The following is a 21701-nucleotide window of genomic DNA, read 5'->3' on the forward strand; positions in this document are numbered from 1 at the left end:
TGCAAAGCAGGTCTACAGGTGACAGGTTTGTTCACCTTTTGTTTATAGAAGAAAGATGTTTTTATTTTAATTTAATTTAATTTTTGTTTTTGTTGCTGTTTTGGGACGGGGGATTGAACCAGGGGCACTTGACCACTGAGCCAGATCCAGCCCTTTTCTGTTTTTTATTTAGAGACAGGTTCCCACTGAGCTGCTTAGTTAGTGCCTAATTAAGTTGCTGAGGCTGGCTTTGAACTTATGATCCTCCTGCCTCAGCCTCCAAGCCGCTGGGAGTCCAGACATGCGCCACCACGGCTCAAATGTAATTCTTATCTTTGGTCCTCAATAGGTAAGATGTTATTTTCCTCTGGTTTCTTTTAAAACATCTTTTTTTAAAAAAAGTCTTTGATTTTATGAAGCTTTAATATAAAATGCCTCTATATGGGCAGGCTGGCTTTCTTACTTTTAAAATTTATCCTGCTTGATGTCATTTGAACTTTTCAACCTACCTTTTAATATCTGACATTAATTTGGAGAAATTTTCATCATTATTTCAAATAATGCTTCTGTTCCCTCTCTCTTTCTGACATCCCTACTACAGGCATGTTACAGTTTTTTGTGGTTGTCCCACAATTCTTAGGCATTCTGTCACCTTGACTTTTTTTTTTTTTTTTTTTTTTTGTATTTTTTTCTCCTTTTTTCCCCTAGGGCTGAAGTCCAAACTCAGGGCCTTGCGCATGCTGGGTAAGCGCTCTGCCACTGATGTAATCCCCAACCCCTCTTGGGCATTCTGAACTTTATTTTTTAGACTTTTTTCCTCCCAAATTTTCAGTTTGGGAAGTTTCAAGCCTGGCTTTTCTTTCCTCAGAAATATCCACTCTACTAATAAGCCCATTAAAAGCTTTCTACATTATTTGTTCAATGGTGATAGGAATTGAATCAAGGGCTTATGCATTTGAGGCAAGCATTCCACCACTGAGCTACATCCCCAGCCCTTTATTTCTTATATCGAGACAGGATCTTGCAAAATTTCTGAGACTGGCATGGTACTTGTGATACTCCTACTTCAACCTCCTGAGTTTCTAGTATTACAGGTATGTGACATCATACCTGGCTCAAGAAGTTACTTTTGAATTGCAACCACAGAACCACAGGTGTGGTAAGGGTCTACTGTCTCAGATTGGTGCTTCTGAAACTTCCCAAGATTCCTGTAACTCAAACAATTCCTCATTAGTTCATTTCTTCTTCTTCTTCTTTTTTTTTTTTTTTTTTTTGGGTGCTGGGGATTGAACCCAGAGCCTTGTGCATGCAAAGCAAGCACTCTACCAACTGAGCTATATCCCCAGCCCCAAGTTCCTCATTAGTTCAGTAGCCATCTAAAACTATACATTAGCAGACCATATGCTTCCTACCATTTGCATTTAAGAACATAGGTTACTTTAAAGGCTATGTTGGTGTCTGTGCTCTGTTCTGTGACATTACTGGTGAGCTATGAAGTTTTAGCAAGCCTCTATATTTTAGGGTTAACAATATGAAATTAATGCTGCTATATTATGGTCAGTTCAATATGGAGTTTTTTTTTTTTTTTTAAAGAGAGAAAGAGAGAGAGAGAGAGGGAGAGGGGGAGAGAGAGAGAGAGAGAGAGAGAGAGAGAGAGAGAGAGAGAGAGAGAATTTTATTTATTTTTTAGTTTTTTCGGCAGACACAACATCTTTGTTTGTATGTGGTGCTGAACCTGGGCAAGCATGCTACCGCTTGAGCCATATCTCCAGCCCCAATATGGAGTTAGTGCTGCTACATTATGGTTAGTTCTTAGGCTTTTGGTGAGGCTGTGCCCTTGGACTGTGAACTTTACCAGTGCTTCTGGGTACCCCCCCCCCCCATAGGTAGATCAGGATGGCTAGAGCAGGCTGGAGTTGGGTAATTTGTGATTCTATGTATCCATCTGCCTATCTCTTCAATTTTGGGGGCAGCAGTTTATCTTGGGACCTTGCTTCTCTGACAGATCTAAGTTTTTGATTTTTTTTTTTTTTTTTTTAGTTTGTTAGGTTTTTTACTTGTTAGGATGGAGTGGCGACTTCAAAGCTTTTCACATGCTGGCTAGGAGACTGGAAATCTGGTCTAACATTTTTTATTTGGATGGCTGACATGGTGAATTTTATATTACTGAGAACTGGAATGTTTGTATTCCTTTAGAGAGATGTTTTAAAGCTTTATTCAGTGCTATGATTTGGATCTTGAATGTCCTCTGAAGGCCCATGTGTTAAATGCTTGGTCCCTAGCTTACCTACTAGGAGGTGGTGGAACCTTCCAGAGTGGATCTTGTTGGAGGTCCTTAAGTTACAGAATAAGTTCATTATCACTATTTTGTCACAGTGATGGAAGGCACATTCTGGCACATGAAGTTACTTAAAAAAACATTATTCTTCCAAGAATTGTGTTTAAACTTTGTTAGGCAGGTCCAGAATGGCCTTTTGGCATTTTCTTTTCTTTTTTTTTTTTTTTTTTTTTTTTTAAGCTTTTCATCTTGGCCTCACTACTGAGACATTAAAAGGGCTCTCCCTCTGGCTTTGGAGATATCAATTGTTCTTGGCCCTGTGTGAGCTCCAAGGATTATTCTTTCTAATCCTTTCGTGTGATTCTTCTTGCTCTCAAGTCAGATCCTTTCCTCATAAGCACTCATGATCAGTACTCAGCTGATACCCTGAAGAAAACTTCTTGTCAATGTCCGGAGCTTCATTTCTTTCCCATTCTCTCTTTCTGATATTCTGTCCCGTGAATTCTCTAACTTAGTCCCCCTGAGCTCTGTCTCCTCAACTCAGGGAGACACCCACACTCTAGAGGTACTCCTCCTCTGTGCAGGACTAGGATCTCTCCAGGAAGTCACCTGGGGAATCTTGGGGCTCACCTCATTTAATTCTCTGGGGATCACTGCTTGTACTGTAATTGCCCAGTGTTTAATGTTTTAGTTGCATAAAGCAGAAAGAGAAATCTAGGCCCTGTTAATCCAGGGCCAGGAGCAAAAGTCACGGTGTTTTGTTTTGTTTTTACCTTCCCAAGGTTAATGTCCAATATGCGGTGGAGCTGGGATCCCCCGCAGCCTAGTTCTCATTTCCAGAGGTTTAGCCATTGTGGCTATGCTCCCCACTCCCCTGGCAACTGAGCTTCTCCTGTCACCTCTGAAATCACACAGGTCAACTCTCCCCGCCTCTGACCTGAAGCTAGGAGAAATGACATGTGTTCTAGTATTTGGTACTTATTAAGACTCTTTTAGGGGCTGGGGATGTGGCTCAAGCGGTAGCGCGCTCGCCTGGCATGCGTGCGGCCCGGGTTCGATCCTCAGCACCACATACCAACAAAGATGTTGTGTCTGCCGAGAACTAAAAAATAAATATTAAAAATTCTCTCTCTCTCTCTCTTTCTCTCTCTCTCCTCTCTCACTCTCTCTTAAAAAAGACTCTTAGGCGTCTATGTCAGCAAGACAGCAGACATCCTGAATTAGCACCAATCATGAGATCAGCAGATAGAAACAGAAAAGAAAACTGGGTTTAGGAAGTTGTTATTTGAGAATTATGAGGGCTGTAAGGCAAGGTGACAGGCAGGACATTATAGTACAGAAAGAGATATTCCTTTACTAATTGTGGCAAAAATGTAAACTAAATTAAATAAAAAGCAAAACAAACCAGAGATATGAAAAATTGTGCTCTATATGCGTAATTTGAATTGTAATGCATTCTGTTGTCATACATAACAAATTAAAATTAAAAAAAGAAAAAAATAATAAAATAATAAGCAAACCAATAAGTAAACCTGCTATCACCAGTGCAAATTGGCAGTAAGGGCAGCTTTGAGTCATTTCCTAGTAATCCTCCTCAGGGAACGAGCAGTGACGTTTGTTGAGTTTGCCATTCAATCCCACACACATCAGCTCCTTTTTTATTATTATTATTTTTTTTGGTACTTGGGATTGATCTCAGGAGTGCTTTACCACTAAGCCACATCCCAGCCCTTTAAAAAAAATTTTTTTTTAAAGTTTTTTTCTTTTGAGATAGGGTCTCGCTAAGTTGCTGAGGCTGGCTTTGAACATGTGATCCTCCTGCTTCAGCCTCCTGAGCTGTTGGGACTACAGGCATGAGCCACCACATCTGGCCTTGCAGAGATTCCTAATGCTGGGAGGCAGGTATTATCTCTATTTAAACACACGGAGAACTGGATTTGAGAGGCTAGGGAACTCGTGGAAGTCACACAGCTAGTTTTAGAAAGGTAAAGAGTTTGATTTCAAAGTCTATGCCCTTTCCTTCTGCTTCTGGCAACAGGTATTCCCACAGATAGTCCCCAGTGTGCATTTTTTTGTTTTTTGTGGGTGTTGAGGATTAAACCCAGGGCCTCTCATGTACCTTCTAGGCAAGTGCTCTACCACTGAGCTATATTCTCAGCTCAACACTTAACTGGTGAAAGAGATTAAAATGTTATACTTTAATAAAAATTTTATTTAAAATATACACTGGGGGTGTAGCTCAATGGTAGAGTATCTGTCTAGCATGCATGAAGCCTGATTCCATCCCCAATACCACAAAAATGAAACAAACCACAAAGTAACACACCTGTCTAACCAGCACCTGGATCAAAAACCAATATAGGTTCCCTAGAATCTCCTCACAAATGGCCCTCTTTTGACTGTGGAGCTCTGGCATAGAAGTACTCAGTGGAGCTTAAAGCTCAGGGTCCCCAGGGTCCATGCAGGCTTCCAAGACCCATAAATCTCTTAAAATTATAGGTGAACATTTTCCTGAAGAGAGGAGGCAGTACCTTCATTGGACTTTTTCAAAGGGGAGAAGAATCAAAGCTGCAACTGAAGACTGCCTAATGGGGAATCCATTCATTCATCATATCAAATTCATAATACAGGGGCTGGGGATGTGGCTCAAGTGGTAGCGCACTTGCCTGGCATGCGTGCCGCCCGGGTTCGATCCTCAGCACCACATACAAAAACAAAGATGTTGTGTCCGCCGAAAACTAAAAAAAAATAAATATTAAAAAATTCTCTCTCTTGGGCTGGGGTTGTGGCTCAGTGGGCTGGGGTTGTGGCTCAGTGGTAGAGTGCTCGCGTCACATGTGCGAGGCCCTGGGTTCGATCCTCAGCACCACATAAAAATAAATAAATAAAATAAAGGTTAAAAAAAAAAAATCGGCTCTGCTCAAAACTTCCCGTGTGGCTCTGGTCTGTCTCTATCCTTCTTCATGCCAGGCTTCTTTTTAAAAAAAAAAAAAAAAAAAAAAAAAAAAAAATTCTCTCTCTCTCTTTAAAAAAAAAAATAAAAAAAGAAAAAAAATTCATAATACAGTAACAATGGCTACCCTTTGAGAACTTAGTGTGCCAGGTGCTATGTTGGGCGCTTCATGTTTATTATTTGACCCTCTGAAGTGTAAATATCATCATTTCCATTTTGCAGATATGAGAACTGAGCCTCAGAATGAAGTGACTTGCCCAATGACACACATTAATTATGAAAGTATTTGCAAAGGCTAGTATTCAACATCAGGTTTGCTACACCAAATCCTGTGCTTTCGCAGCTAGACCAGGTCAGCTTTTGTAGTATCAAGTTGCCTAACTTCTGCTCCAAACAAGCTAAGCTTGAAATACCAGGGTGAGAAGGAAATGAAAGAGTGAAGTCAAAAGCCCAGGGCTTTTTTTTTTTTTTTTTTTTTAAACAATTCCAGGCTAACCAATGAAAACTCATTGCAAAGGTGAAAGTACTGTCTTTAAAAGATGCACTTTGCCTTTTAGGGGTGTGGCCTCTTTGTAGGTTTTCTTAAGTAGAAGTTATTATCTAACCACAAACCAACTGTCTGTCATTACACTGCACTTTAGAGCGTGGCTATGATTGGCTGACCAAAAGAGCAACATTTGAACTTAAAGAAAAAAACCAAAACAACCAAGGGTTATTTCCGTGAGGAAGATAAAGCTTTGTCTTCAGAGAAAACTCCAGCTGGAGTCGGATACTGGGCACTAAAACCCTTTCTTAGGGTTCAACCATTATCACTACCGCAGACACTGGTGTTATTACTGTTGATTTCTTCACCAAGAAATCAGCCCCTATTTTAAGTCAGATATGATATGAAAAGATGCAGAAACCATTTTGAAAGTGCCTTGTAAACTCTAAAGGCTTACAAAAATGCTAGTAACTACAAATATGTAGAGTTTAATATTCAGTTTAAAAAATTTAATCTTTAGGTAGAAAGCAAAAGCCTCCTATCTATAATGGCTAGACCAGGAGCAGGTGGCAGTGACAGGAGCAACCACAGTTCCTGATGCCTACTTTCCTGATCTTTGGACCACCAAGTAGGCTGCATCCTCAGGCATACATAATAAAACCTGTAAAGAAAAAAAAAAGTGGGCCACAGATGACTTCGTTATAGAAAAGAAATCTCAGCCTCATTATTGATTGAAACATTGCATCCTTAATTTAATACACATCACTGGATCTAGGATGCGTACTCAGCTAAAATAGAAGGATAAATGAAAAAAATTATCTCAAGCAGTACACTTTTCCTGCACACAAGGCAAATACAGCAAGTTAGCAAATTTTAGAGAACTTGAAATACTGAAATTCCTATAATTAATATTTTCCTCAGCAAGAGCATCTATTTAAAAGAATATCATTTAGTAGGTAAGCCTGAAACTTCACTGCCTCAAGTTTTATACCCTCTATTTTATGCTCATGAATGAAAGCACGATAGCACTACTTACAGAGCCACCAAAGCAGCAATGCAGAATTTTTTGTTGAAACTCACTTTATTAAAAAAAAACCAAAACTGTCATGAACAATAAATTACAATCATTTCCCCCCTTTTATAAATTCTTCATAAAATATATTTGACAATTTTAAAAGAAAATTTCAAAAGTTGCTTTCATTTCTGAAGTGCTGATGACTTATTTTTTGACCATTTTGTCATGCTGGTGAATTATTTTGTAGCTGCTACAATAGTTTGATTGATAACATTTTACAATTAAAAACAAGGAAAAAAAAAAACAGACCAGCAGAAAGAACTATTCTGTGTGCTATTTATCTGACACTTAATACTTACTTCATCATAATGACAAAGTATCCCTTAGCACCAAAAATCTACAGGAACCCCATCTTCCTAAGTGACGACTAGTGCAAAATAACATTCTATGAGCTAACTGTACAACCCTATATTTTAACTGGACACAGCTGCCTATAAGCTTATTTGAAATATTTGGTCTTTTTTCAATTAAGACAAATTTCATAAAACACTATAAACCATGGCAAGAGACTCTATGAGGAAGAATTGTTTATTGAGTACCTATTATGGGCAAGGCACTGTGCACAAATTCTCAATTTCATTTTTTCTCTAGGAAATTTCCAGGAATTGTCAAACATCACTCTCATCTTTTATTTCTTACTTTTTGCTGGAAAAGGCCTGTGGCTAAAAGCCATTTTTTTTTAACTATAATTTTTATCAACTTTGAGTGCTAAGCACACAGTAGGTACTTAATAAATACCTCTGACTGAAAGAACAAAGAAAGACGAAGAATTTACTACCATTTTGGTTGGTATCACAGGCTATTTTAGAATACAAGGACTTGAGAAAATTCCAGAAGAAACTTCCTGATCACCTCACACTTTTACCTCCAATGAAAGAAAGAATTTTACTTCACAAGTAAAATCTTTCAAAATAAGTTATAATTGGGCTTGAGGATGTAGCTCAGTGGTAAAGCTCTTGCATAGCATGCTCGAGGACTTGGGTTAGACCCAGCACCAAAAAAAAAAAAAAAAAAAAAAAAAAAAAACTACTTTAAATAAGGCAGGAACACAAAACTATACCCTTAGGAAACTGTGACTTTAAGCAATAGATATTCGAAAAGCAAATGAAGCACTGGCCTAGCATCAGCTATCTGTTGAAGTGCCATGTTAGTGACAAGACATTATAATGATGCTTTTTCTTACTTCCAATTACTTGATCACCTTGGTCATATCTGTGTTAAACTAATTTGGTGATGTAGAGGGTCAATTATCACAAAGTTCCTGTGTATTTCCACAAGATTTATAATTTCGAAAAGGATTCTTACACGTAATAGCTTAAAATTGATGTTAAAGGTTTGTGACTTTTTTTTTTTCATCATTTTAGAGGCATTATTTCAATAAAACCTTTCAGTGCAAATCTGAAAATTCCAGATTAAGTATTGCAATTTAGAATTTTATACACTCTAATTTTTTTTGTGATGTTTACTTCATTTATCCTCTGAATACATTAAAAATGGGGGAAATTATGACAGCAGTATTGTAAAAGTTGTGGAAGTTCAAAAGCTTAGAAGGCTTTGCAAACTATTGATAATTTCAGTATAATACTATTTTGCTTGGCTTTTAGATTCTAATGCTTTATAAAGATTAACCTAGATACAATGTAGAGTTTATTTAACCTTCAAGGCTAACATTCTGTTTTAGATTTTAACTATCTGCACTTACAGGAAAACAAACTGAAGACAACCATACATTTAAAATAAACTAACTTCAAGAATAATGGTCTCTGGGCTGGGGATGTGGCTCAAGTGGTAGCGCGCTCGCCTGGCATGCGTGCGGCCCGGGTTTGATCCTCAGCACCACATACAAACAAAGATGTTGTGTCGGCCGAAAACTAAAAAAAATTAATATTGAAAAAATTCTCTCTCTCTCTTAAAAAAAAATAAATAAAAAATAATGGTCTCTTGGTTTTTGACACAGACCATACCAACTGATTGTATAAAATCAATAACTTTTCTATTTGAAAAGTAGTTGATGCCACAGGATTTTATCCATTTGCCGAACTGTACATGTATTATTTCCCACCTTAGATAAAGGTGGCCAATATTTAAGACATCTATCAACACTACCATTACTGTCTCAAATGAGAGAAGAAAACAGTATCAGTGCCAAAATGAAAGGAACTCCAGTGATTCAACAAGAGACCATGCCAGGGTAGGCAATGTGAGATTTGGTTTCTTCAACTTTATACTGAGGCTTAGACAGTCTTGAAACCAAAAATTAATACATCAAGTGTTGTTTTTCATTTATAGCAAAGCTTTTAGAAACAAAAGAATCCCGTGTTCAGATTTATATCAGATTGTAGATGCTCCAGGGCAGATCTGTCCCAATGCAGTGGTTTAATTAGTTAAAAGAATGCTTAGTTACCTAAAAGAAGGTATGACTGAATAAATGTCCTTGCTGACCTCTACCATATGATTGCATGACTAATTTAAGTCTAAGAGTTACAGGGCACTGGAGAGAGCTCAGACATACTTCAGCAGCTTTGGATTGCTTAATTTCAATTATGATTAATCAGTAATTTTAGACCCTCCAAAATGATGCCTTCAAAAAAAGTTGAATAACATTACAAAAAAAAAATTGGTAAGATCTCATTAGAGGGAGGGACAGGGGAAGAAGATGAGGGAAGGTTCGTTTATTTTTCATCACTAATTTCACCAGCAAATCTCAAAAACCCAAACCTCTATCAAATAATTTAAACAGAAGTGGCATTTTCTTCAAATGGAATGCAAAATGCACACATTCACATACTTACATATACATAAATATATACATATATGTTTCCTTTACAAAGCTTCAAAGGTTGCATTACCAGCATGCAAACCTCTTTTTTCATGGAAATGCCTAATACTGACAAGGAATGTCTAAAATACTTAGAGACATATTCCAAAAAACTGGACTCTTTTCTTCTTGGCTATTAGGGAATTTTCCTGCCAAACTTCTACCAATGATCATTAAAAAAAAAAAAAAAAAAAAAAAAAAAAAGTCTACACCCACATTGGTAATATACATTTAAAACATACTAACAAAATGGCCAGCTTGGATTAAGAAAAATGAGAAAAAAAAAATCCCACAATAAAATCTAAACCCTTAGAAGGTGGAGTTTAGCTTTTTGTATTCTTTTTCAACCACATAATGTTGCATCACTGTTAAATCAGAAGCAGCATATCATCCAAGATATCTGTAAATAATATGTCACGTTTCCCAGCTGCTATCTTTAAATGCAATTTGTACTAATCTGAGTTCTAGTTCAAAAGCATCTGGACGATCCTGAGGGTTTGCGGCCAGCATTTCCTTAATCAGTTGTTTCATTCGCCCATTCATAGACTTTTTCTTCACAGGAATTAGAAGTTCCATTTTGGGATTTTCCAAAAGTGCCTCCCCAACCGGCACAATTTCAGTTCCTTGTTTTACATAACTCCCCAAGAGTTCCTTCTTTGTCTCTGTGTCTATGAATGTGATCCTTTCCAGCATTGCCCAGATAATAATCCCCAGAGCAAAGATGTCAGCTTTCGCTGTGTAGTGTCCTTCCCATACTTCAGGAGCCATGTAGAAATCCGTTCCACATGCCGTGGAAAGGAAACATTTGTTTACGCTGACAGGTTCTTCTGGGTTTTGCCCAGAGGCTGAACAAACTTTACTTAGGCCAAAATCAGCCACTTTCAATGTGGGTTCTAAGTCACTAGTATCCAACCTGCTTTGAGAAATCAGGATGTTGTCCGGCTTCAGATCTCGGTGGATGATCTGGTTTTTATGCAAGAAAGCCAGGGCACTGCTCAGCTGAAGCATGAAGCTGGTGTTAGTTTTCCGATTGGGTTTTCTGGACAACAGATACTCATTCATATCTCCTCCGTCACAAAAATCCATCACAAACCACAAATAATAGGCGCTTCTGGGATCAAAGGCAATTTCTCCTTTTAACGAAGTCTCTACAAGCTATAAAGGGGAAAAATAGATTACAATAATTTAACAGGTTATACAACTTAATTATAGGAAAAGAATAATTGATTCCAAGAATAAGTCTCTAGTTTTTGTTTTTGCAGTGCTGAGTATTGAATCCAGGGCCTAATGCATGCCAGGCAAGTGTTCTACCACTGGGCTGCACCTCTAGGTCTTCAAGTCTTCAGTTTTAAGTGGAAATTCCATGATTATCTATCTATCTATGTATCTATCTATCTATCTATCTTTGTGATACTAGGGATTGAACTCAGGGGCACTCTACCTCTGAGCTACATCCCATCCTTTTTTTTAAATTTTGAAACAGTGTCTTGCTAAGTTGCTCAGGAAGACCTCAAACTTTTAATCCTTATGCCTCAGACTCTTGAGTAGCTGGGATTATAGGTGTGAGCCACCTTGCCTGTTAGGAATATTTTATTTGGTCAGTGCTCTCATATGTATTTTAAACTTGAATACTTTATATATAAATTATCCCTTTGTCCCTAACAAATATATATTAAATCTCCAAGCCAAGAGACAAAACTTCCATTTTACGCATAGCTTTATTTTTAGAGAAGTGTACAATTGGCCTACATTTTCTGGATATATCAATGGAGCTAAACTCTACCCATAACCTAGCTCATCATTTTATGAAAAGACTATAGTGCTTTAAAAACATTTGTTGTATGGTATCCTTTTCAGACTTATAGGTTTAAGAAAAAATATGAAAAGACCTGTTGAGGAATAAGTTGACAACTTTCCATTTAAATCTACTGGTACTCCTTGTCATTTTGGCCAGCAGGAGCACAGAATACCCCTCCACACCATCTTCCCTCAGGGCCAACCCCAGCAACAATTGCATTGGTCTGCAGATGTCTCTTTTGCACGTGTTTTCCCTGTTGCATAGGTTTGCCAGTGAGACTCAGAAAATAAACGAACAGAAAGATACAGATCACACTATTATTTACCAGATGGTTTCCTAAATAGTTTTGAACAATGCAGAGTCCTAGTAGTCAAATGGTTTAGAGAAAGGCCAGACAGTAAATATTTTAGACTTGGAAAGTATCATGAATTCTCTTCTTCCTTTCCTGTCCTTTTTTATTCTCAAGTTTTAAAAAATGTAAAAACTATTTTTAGTATCCAGGCTATAAGAAAATAGTGCTGGGCCTCTCTAGTTTACAACTACAGAAATACTGTACCTGACCTACTTATTTTCATGGGGTGGGGAATAGTAGCCACTGGTTCTCTTGCCTAAACTCCTTCAATGGCTTCCTTGTTCTTTTAAAATATAGTCTACGCTTTTTAACAGGGCTATGGGACATTATATGCTCTGACTTCTGCTGACCCTTTTAGTTCTCTTTGTACACTACAGAATTACTATCTTCTTTCAGTTCTTTTATTTATTTTTTTTTTTAGAGAGAGAGAGAGAAAATTTTTTTTAATATTTATTTTTTAGTTCTCGGCGGACACAACATCTTTGTTGGTATGTGGTGCTGAGGTTCGAACCCAGGCCGCACGCATGCCAGGCGAGCGCGCTACCGCTTGAGCCACATCCCCAGCCCCCTTTCAGTTCTTTTAAATGCTTCATGTTTTTGGCTTTAATACCTTCGTATGTAGTTTTTTCTGCCTGTGAAATTTTTCTAATCACTAGTCTAGCTAATGACTATTGACTCTATGAGATTTTTTTTTAAACTTCATCTGCTTGCTTTATTTATTTATTTATTTATAGAGAGAGTGAGAGAGAGGGGAGAGAGAGAGAGAGAGAGAGAGAGAGAGAGAGAGAGAGAGAGAGAGAGAGAGAATTTTTTTTTTAATATTTATTTTTTAGTTCTCGGTGGACACAACATCTTTGTTTGTATATGGTGCTGAGGATCGAACCCGGGCGGCACGCATGCCAGGCGAGCGCGCTACCGCTTGAGCCACATCCCCAGCCCCTATTTATTTATTTATTATTTATTTACTTTTGTAGTTGCAGATGGAATACCTTTGTTTATTTTTATGTGGTGCTAAGGATTGAACTCAATGCCTCATACATGCTAGGCAATCGCTTTGCAGCTGAACTACAACCCCAGCCCTACTTTTATTTATTTTTATGTGGTGCTGAGGATGGAGCCCGGTGCCTCACTCGTGCCAGGCAAGTGCTCTACTACTAAGCCACAACCCTAGCCCTAACTCTACAAATTTTAATTAAACATTTAATAATTCTCGAACCCTAGGATCATGTCAAGAAGGCACTTGCTAAATGTGTTGATGAATGTCTGGTAAACTACATAAAGCCAAAGAAAAGACAATTTAAATACAGGTCCCTGGGGCTGGGGATGTGGCTCAAGTGGTAGCGCGCTCGCCTGGCGTGCGTGCGACCCCGGGTTCGATCCTCAGCACCACATACCAACAAAGATGTTGTGTCCCCCGAGAAATAAAAAATAAATATTAAAAATTCTCTCTCTCTCTCTCTCCCCCCTCTCTCACTCTCTCTAAAAAAAAAAAAAAAAAGAAAAGAAAAAAAAAGAAATACAGGTCCCTATGACTGAGTACTTCTTATGGGCCAAGTATTATTTCTGCAGCATCTCTAATTTTTTTGTTTTCTGGTACTAGAGACTGAACCAGGGGCACTTGGGACACTTTACTACTGGGCTCATCCCCAGTCCCTTTTTATTTTGAGACAAGGTCTCATTAAGTTGGTGAGGACGGCCTTGAATTTTCCATCTTTCTGCCACAGCCTCTTGAGTCACTGGGATTCCAGGTGTATGCCACCATGCCCAGTTCATCTCTAATTTTGACAACTCCCATGGAAGGTAAAAATTATTACAACCATTTTACATATGAAGAAACAGATGTTTGGAAAAGTTGGGTTATTTGTCCAAGGTCATTCTGATAGTAAAAAGTGTCAAAAGATCTATCAATCTTTAAAAAAAAGAAAGAGTCTGGGCATGTTGGCATATGCCTATGATCTCAGTAACTTGGGAAGCTGAGGCAGGATTACAAGTTCAAAGCTAGTCTCAGCAACTTGGTGAGGCCCTAAGCAACTTAATGAGATCCAGACTCAAAAAAAAAAAAGAAAGAAAGAAAAGAAAAGATAAAGGGCTGGGAGTATTGCTCAGTGGTTTAATCCAGAGTACTCCCCCCAAAAAAGAAAAGACATTTCTAAACAAAAAGGCAATTTAGATTAAAAAAGTCACTGAATTAAGTTTGGTAGTTACTTTACATCTTAAAACCTTGATGCCTAGTTAGGATAATGGTTGCTGGATCTAGATTCAGCACTAATGCAAATGTTTAAATGTTTTTGCTTTTCCATCCAAAAGAGATTATTTTCTTTTAGTTTCTAAAACTCAAAGTTCAGCAAAGTTCTATCCACTTTTAAGAGGAAATGTGGTTTTTCTAGTATTTGTGAAGCCCTAAATTCAATCCCCAATATCACACACATACAAAAAGGGAATGTGCTAAGAATGTTTCTAACATTTTTTATCAGTGCAACTTACATAATAAGCACTTTTAGAAAAGTAAACAATAGAGGCCAAACAGTTGTGTTAATTCATTGTGCTGAGAAAACTTCAGTGTATAAAGTGCTAAGTTTCGATATAAATTCTTCAGAATATTTTGTCCACCATACAATATTTGCAAGTTTCTAATTACACATATCAGTTTGTTTTCTTTGTCATTCCTATTCAAAAGGCTTTTGTGGTTTTAAACACACTTTAATTTTTTATTTTTAAAGTCATATTTTTTTTTTTGTTTTTTATTGGTACATTATAATTACACATAATAGTGGAATTCATTGTTACATATTTGTACATGCTCATTATATAACAATATAATTTAGTTAATATAATTCCCCAATATTAAACACACTTTTAAATGTTAAAAGTCCAATGGTCAATTCTGAATGTAGATACACTCAAGGAAAGCTGTTTCCTTTTCTAAGGGACTGGCCTTAAGAAATTCTGCTCTGGTCCTTGCCTAACTAACTAGGTCTTAACTATCTTTTCTATTCAGTGACTAGAGAGCTCTAAGAGATTTTGACTTTATTTTATTTTTTTAGATGTATGGACCTTTATTTTATTTATTTATTTAAATGTGGTGCTGAGAATCAAACCCAGTGCCTCACACATGCTAGGCAAGCGCTCTACCACTGAGCCACAGCCTCAGCCCCAGGATTTTGACTTTAGAAGAAGTCAATCTTTAAAAAAAAAAAAAAAAAAAAAGCTTTTCCATTTTACTATGCTACAAAAGAGTAATCTGGAAGTTAAGAGAGCATAAAGCTTTAGTTATCAAGACACAGTGGTGCACACTTGTAATCCCGGCAACTCCAGAGACTGAGGCAGGAGAATTGTAAGTTCGTGACCAGCCTCAGCAATTTCACAAGGTCCTAAGCAATTTAGCCTGCCTTAAAATAAAAAAATAAAAAGGGCTGGGGATGTGGCTCAGTGGTTAAATGCCCCTGGTTTCAATCTCTGATATGGAAAAAAATTAAAAATAAAAAAGTCTGCTAAATTCAGCTCCCAATCTGACACTAGCTAGGTAGATGTCAGTGGATAAGTTCATTATTCTAAACTTCAATGTCTTCATTTGTAATGAAGATAATGTTACCTTATAGGATTTTTAAAAAATATTCATTTTTTAGTTGTAGATGGACCCAATATGTTCATTTTATTTATTTTTATGTGGTGCTGAGGATCGAACCCAGGGCCTCGAACATTAGAGGCAAGCGCTCAAACGCTGAGCCATAACTCCAGCCCCCCTTATAGGACTGTTTTGAGCAACTTTCCTTAAAGCACTTAGCACACAGTATTAAACCAAGGAGGGACATTTGTTGATACCGGCACTATTAATAACATTCATAAAAATTAATTGGAATTGCTTGGGTAAGAAACCACAATACCCTCCAAAATAGCAAAGGGTTATATTTACACACATGATTTATAAAAGAGATGTCTAGTTACCTATGGGTATCGCTACCAGTTAAGGGAGTTTTTCCTTTTTTTCAGTTTTTAGTTCCAAAAAAATTTATTTCAAAAAAGTGAACTTATTAAAATACAGTCTCAAGCATTTCTCCAGTTTCTATCTTGCCCCATTCCTATGCAGACTGGCAAGTACCATGGCCTAACAGGTGGCTTATGTTATTTTTAGGTATGTGCATCACAAGTTTAAATAAAACCCTGTTTTAAAGCAAACACCTATTCTATTCTTGGCAGATCTCTATCTACTCCTAACTATAAAACATCTGCATTTAACAGGAAAAGTTCATCCGACCCTTTCATTCCTCTTCTTGCTGACCAATGTCTCGTTCACATCTTTTCTATTTCCCATCCAAAAATACATACCTGTAAATAAAGGGAAGAATTAGAGCCATGGGACATCTTTTGCACCATCCCATCTTTCTGTAGGATGCATTCTTCCAGGTGAATCACATTTGGATGTTGGCTCTTGATACTGCTTAGTGCCCAGAATTCACGAAGTGCTAGTTCAACATTTTCAGGTGCGTGGCATCGGATTTTCTTCACTGCCACCCGTGCAGAGGTCTTTCTGATGACTGCTTCATACACAACACCGTAACTACCTCGGCCTACCTCCCGTATTAGATCGTACTTTGGCTGGCTACTCACCATCTTCAAGGTCGAGGTTGCTGGAAAAATCAATAAAGTGCTCAATTTAAATTAGGTACACCCACTGGTTGTGTTTATTCTTGTACAGAGGGATTCAGTTATCATCTGGTTCATTACCTGTAGTGCTTAAGGATATTTTCTATACCTTGGGCAAATCTAACTCTAATAATAGAGCTACCATTTAGGTAGCACTTACCACATATTAGGGACTGTTTCAAACACATTACAATATTATATTCATTTAATCCCCACATTATGGTCATTTTAGAAGTGAAGAAATTAAAGCCGAGAGAGGTTAAATAAAATGCCCAAAGTCAAACAGTGAGTAACTGGTGAACCTGGGATTTGAAATCAGGCCATCTGGCTCAGACATCCATTATTTTGACCACTAAGCTATACTGCTTCTTCAATGAGTACTTGAAAATGTGACTGTTAACAATAAACCCCCAAATTCAGCATTTTACTGATCATGAACAAACAAACAGGGAGGCAAAATCTCAGTCTGTCCTTAAGACTAACCCAACATACAAGATCACAAAACAGCAAAAACAGAAAACCCTCACAGTTAGAAATACAAACACCAGGTTTCTGTTTTAGGACTGAAAGTGAACCGGATCATTTTACAGAATTAATATTGTTGTTTTTATTATTAGACATAAACAGCCAAACCATGTGTTTATTTTTATGTTTCTTAGGTTATTCCCTTATTTCCTGCAAAATAAATGAAAATAAGCTTCGCGGAAAAGAGCTGTTTTTTTTTTTTTAATAAAGCTACTTAGAATATGACTACCTTTTTGTTATTGTTAACAATAGTTATTTAGTTCTAGGTTTTTTTTGCAAAAACAAAAAAAACTATCCTACAACATCAAGAGGAACTCTCTGACAAAGTTCTTTAGAATTCAACTTGATAAATCCTTTAAAAGTAGGAGCAAAGGCCCTACAACACACATGCTCATGTTTTGAATAGAAAAAGTTCAAAGTGTACCTCCTCACCCCCCAAATTCTCATTTGGAGGTCGTCACCATGCGCAAAGAAGGTAACCTGAGATTGTACAATATTTATCTCATACAACTAGGGAAACAAAAATCGACTGACTGTAGAACCTGAGAAATAAGAAACAGCTACTCTATGCCTACAGGGCAGATTCAATAAAGAAAACGACTGCTTCACGTCCCACTTCCTCGAATTGGTCACCTACCCTACAAATTCCCACTATTTCCTAGTGTCTGCTTTCCTGCCAGAGAATCAGAGGCGGCAGGCGGTCTGCTCTGCGCGGCCGCCAACTGCTCTGCATCTCCAGGTGGCTCGCTTCTCGGAAGCAGTCCCCCCCCCTGGGAAAGAGCACCTTCCTGAATAGGGAACAAGGAAGGTGGCTTTGAAATCCTCGCAACCCTGGATCAAAAGACACCGCGGTGGTGCACGCCATGCTAATCGAGATGACTTACGCTGGCATCTCCCGGGCCCTCCTGTCTGCTGTGCTCACCCAGCGCTGGACGCCGGCCGGCCGGGCCATACACCTGCTGGGGCGGGGGAGGGCCAGCTGCGGCCAGAGGTGCTGCCCGATACGGCGGCTCAGGCCACGATCCTCGCTAAGTATCTGGCCTCCCCCTCCGCGGCCGCGACCCGGGGAGACCCTACGGGGGTCCTCCCGGGGCCCTTCACCCCAGGAGCCGATCCCGCGGCGGCCTCCACTCCTTGGGGCTGCGGGCGGAGCGCCGGGGCCCGGGGAGTGGCCCTGGCGTGAGAGGAGGCCGCAGCTGGGGACGGTGGCCTGAAGCGCGGGCCCTGCCCGCGATGACTCGCTGACAGGTCTGTGACAGGCCTGCAGGGAGGAGAGGCGCCTGCGGGGTCGGTGGCTCTGCGGCAGGACCTCCGTGCCACGCCGACGCGCCTGCTTTACCTCAGGGTAGCCGCCGCTGCTGCTCCCTCTCATGGGCTCTGCAGGCCGCCATTATCGGGCAGCTCGCGCCTCCGCCGCCGCCGCCTCCAGTCAGAGGCCGGCGCGCGCCCCCGTGGTGCGCGCAGACACACCCCCTCACGCCGGCGGCCCCGCCTCCCTCCGGCTTTCCGTAGAGCGCCGCTCTGCCGAGCGCCGCCTACTGGGCGCGCACCCGGGACTCCGCTCTCAGCTCCGGGATCCTGGGGCTGTGGGGAGTCCGGAGTCGCCGGAGGTGTGCGCGCTCCGGAGCGCACCACTGGCGCCCCTCCCCGCAGGGGTGGTCGGCCCGGGAGACCGCTTCACGCCCGGGCTCTGTCGCCCCATATCCGCGGCGGGCGCGCACAGCCTGCGGCCCTGGGAAGGGTCTTCGGCGGCAGGTGGCGGCCTAGCGGTGCGCGCGCCCGGCCGCGGCCTGCCCGCCCCTTTCCGACCTACCGAGCTTCGGGCTGGCGTGCGGGGGTCTCTGGGGCGACACGCCTGGTGCATCTTCCTCCGCGCCGGCCCGGGGCACCTTCGGAACGCGGAGCTTTGCGTCGGTGGCGGGGAGGCGAGGCCTGAGCTGGGAGGCCTGGCGTGCGCCCCGCCGGGAGGGAGGCTGCACCTTTTGTCGGAGTCACTGAGCCATGTTTGCGGGCGGCGTTGTTGCCGAGGCGGCGGCGCGGGGCTGGGTGCGATCATCTGGGAAGACGCAGTCCCCTGCTCCGCCGGCGCGGTGGTATCTCCCTTAAAGAAGCCCGCGCCTCATTGTTCCTCGGCCGCTGGGAGTCGGGGCGCCCTACCGGGCGGCGGGAGGGAGGGCGCGGAGGCGCCCGCACCTGGCTGCAGCGTCCGCGACGGCTGGCCTGGCGAGTCGGAATCCAGCTGGGACGGCGCGCCGGAAGGAGCCACAGTCTGAGCCCGGCTAGGCCGGGATTGACAGCCAGGACGGCTGTCCTGGGGGCGAGCACTCAGTGGGCGCGTTGGCCGCCAGAGTCCTTCGGCTACCCCACATCTGTCAATCAGATCCCGGCATGCATCGGCCTGACTGCCAGCCCCGGCTGACGGTCATTCAGAGACCTGGACCAATCGGCCATCCAGTTAGTTACACAGATCAGTAAGCCTGAGAAATGTCCACTCCTTCCCCGATTCTCCTGCACCTAGGGTTTGTGAGGAAGGTGGGGGTTCTTGCTCTAGTACTGTCTAAGGCATAATGGACAGAAGAATTCCTGTCTCAGCTCTCAGGATCGACCATTTTATTTCTTGTCTTCCAAATATGGCCTTCTGAGTCTGAGACCAGGTTAGGTTTTTATATAAATGATCTCTCTCAAGCTAACCAAACCTCACAAGAGGGAGGCTTTATTACTAACCCTATTTTTACAGAGAAGGAAGCCAACTTCTGCCTCATTTGACCAAAAGGAGTCAGTTTTGAACACCAGATTCCCTGGTGTCACAACTCTCCCTGCCACCAAAAAAAAAAAAAAAAAAAACAAAAAAACAGCAACAACAGCAACAAAAAACACAGATGGTAATCTGTTCTGATTTTTGTACTCAGTGCCATTTTTATACCTGTCTTCATCTGTTTGCTGGAAATACTGACACCAGCCAAAACTTGTTTCCTATCCTGGAAAGTAGGGGAGATTATGGATGGCTCTGTAGACAGCTGGTTAGATACCAGTGTGGCTTATTGATGGGTCAGATTGCTTGGTCCAAGTGACCTTTTCCTTTTGTCTGTCTCAGTCATTAAATATAGGAGCCCCTCCTCTCAAGCTCTTTCAAGCTGGCTGCAGAACAGATTTGAAATCCCTTCCCCCACTAGATAGGCTGACTCTAGATGAGGTGAATTTAAGTGTTGCTTAGCCTGAAACTTAAATAATTGGGGGTGTCCTCTTTAGGAAAAAGATGACAAAGTGACTCTGAGAACACATTGTTGGGACATTTGAAAGGGTCCCTGCAAGTGAGGTCTCTGAAGCTTAAGTTTTACTAGCTTCAGGGTAAATCTGTCCCTGCTTATTATGGTTTATCATTATTTTGTTATTTGTTTGCTTTCTTCTAAACAAGAATTCCTGAGAACAAGACCTTTGTCTGTGATTCATCTCTGCAGCCTCCTCAATTTGATATGGTATAAAAATACACCTGAGGCCAGCATCTCATACCTTGCTGATGGGAAGGCAAAATGATAGATTTTCTCAAAGAAATTTGGCAAGGTATAGCCATATTACATATGTATTTACCCTTTGACCCAGTAGGTCAGATCTTAGACTTCTTGAAACTTATCCTAGCAATATAGGCTAAAATACAGCAACACTATGTGCATTAATGCTCACATTTCTGATACTAAAGAACTGGTTGAATACAATACATACAGAGTGGAGTATTATGTGGCCATAAAAAGATATGGGGAAGATTTATATACTGATCACCATATTTATATGGTATGATCTCCATATATGTTGTTAGATGAATAAGCAAGATGTATATTAGTGCTTATTTTGTGCTTGATATCTTCTGTGTGCGTAATGGGGAGAGAAAAATATATTAATTACTCATATTTAAAAGACAAACAATGGAATAAATCCCAGATTTCTAAAATGGTTGCCTATGAGCAGATTGGGGATAAGGATGCAAATGAGACTTCTGTGAACACACCTTAGTTATTATTCTGGAGACTTATAAATGTTTTTGCATATTTGTAAAATAGTTCAAAAAAAGCATGAAACGCTACATGAAAATTAAAAACACCTGAAAATGAACCATCTATCTTTCAGATTGGTGGCATAGCCACTTCAAGAACATTATTTCATATGGCTTTAGAAGTATTTTGACTATACCACCCTAATGAGATATAGTCCAAGAACAATTAAAACAGCATAGAAATACAATTATATTCGTAAGTTTTATTGTTAGTTGTAATATTGATATTGCTGTTTTGAAATTGATACTGTGAGATAAAGTAAATAAGTGATGATGTTAATAGCATTGGGAACCAAGATTTTTTCAATATATGAGAAAAAGTTTTAAGTATAAAAGAAGCTTAAGGTAAACATCTGAATTAGGTAGCAGTAAAAAATATGCATTTTTCTCTTAAGAAATGTGTTTTTCAGCTCTCCTGAAAAGGCCCACAAACAATGACCAACTCAGTAGTGATGAACAGAATACTCTTCAAGCACACATTTGTCTCTAAGATCCATTTTCTAGGTTTTTTTTTTTTTTTTTTGGTAGTTGTAGATGGACAGTATGCTTTTACTTTATTTGTTTATTTTTAGGCGGTGCTAAGGATGGAACTCAGTGCCTCATGCATGCTAGACAAGTGCTCTGCTGCTGAGCTACAGCCCCAGCCCTCCATTTTCTAGTTTTAAAAAATTAAAATAAAGTCTTGGTAATTGTCAGACTCCAGATCTGGAGCAGGAAAGATAAATTTGGGTCATCTTATGCCTGGAA

At 40.2% G+C, this 21701-nt stretch overlaps 1 protein-coding gene across 4 annotated transcripts; it reads right to left on the reverse strand.

The window, feature by feature from the left end:
* Positions 1 to 6770: 6770 nt before the first annotated feature.
* On the reverse strand, positions 6771 to 18851 carry PDIK1L (PDLIM1 interacting kinase 1 like; the record flags this gene model as incomplete). Of its 4 annotated transcripts, none has more annotated exons than XM_081306631.1 (3): positions 6771 to 10742; positions 16064 to 16365; positions 18720 to 18851. In XM_081306631.1, 2 exons carry the CDS (start codon positions 16346 to 16348, stop codon positions 10002 to 10004), a joined length of 1026 nt encoding a protein of 341 aa, XP_081162757.1. In that variant the 3' UTR covers positions 6771 to 10001. The 4 variants fall into 4 exon arrangements, with proteins under 4 accessions (XP_081162757.1, XP_081162755.1, XP_081162756.1 ...); XM_081306629.1 differs by lacking the exon at positions 18720 to 18851 and adding an exon at positions 18246 to 18380; XM_081306630.1 differs by lacking the exon at positions 18720 to 18851 and adding an exon at positions 17791 to 17919.
* Between the last annotated feature and the right edge of the window lie 2850 nt (positions 18852 to 21701).

This window comes from Spermophilus citellus, assembly GCF_964194105.1.
Source record: "Spermophilus citellus genome assembly, chromosome: 9".
NCBI classification, from domain to species: domain Eukaryota; kingdom Metazoa; phylum Chordata; class Mammalia; order Rodentia; family Sciuridae; genus Spermophilus; species Spermophilus citellus.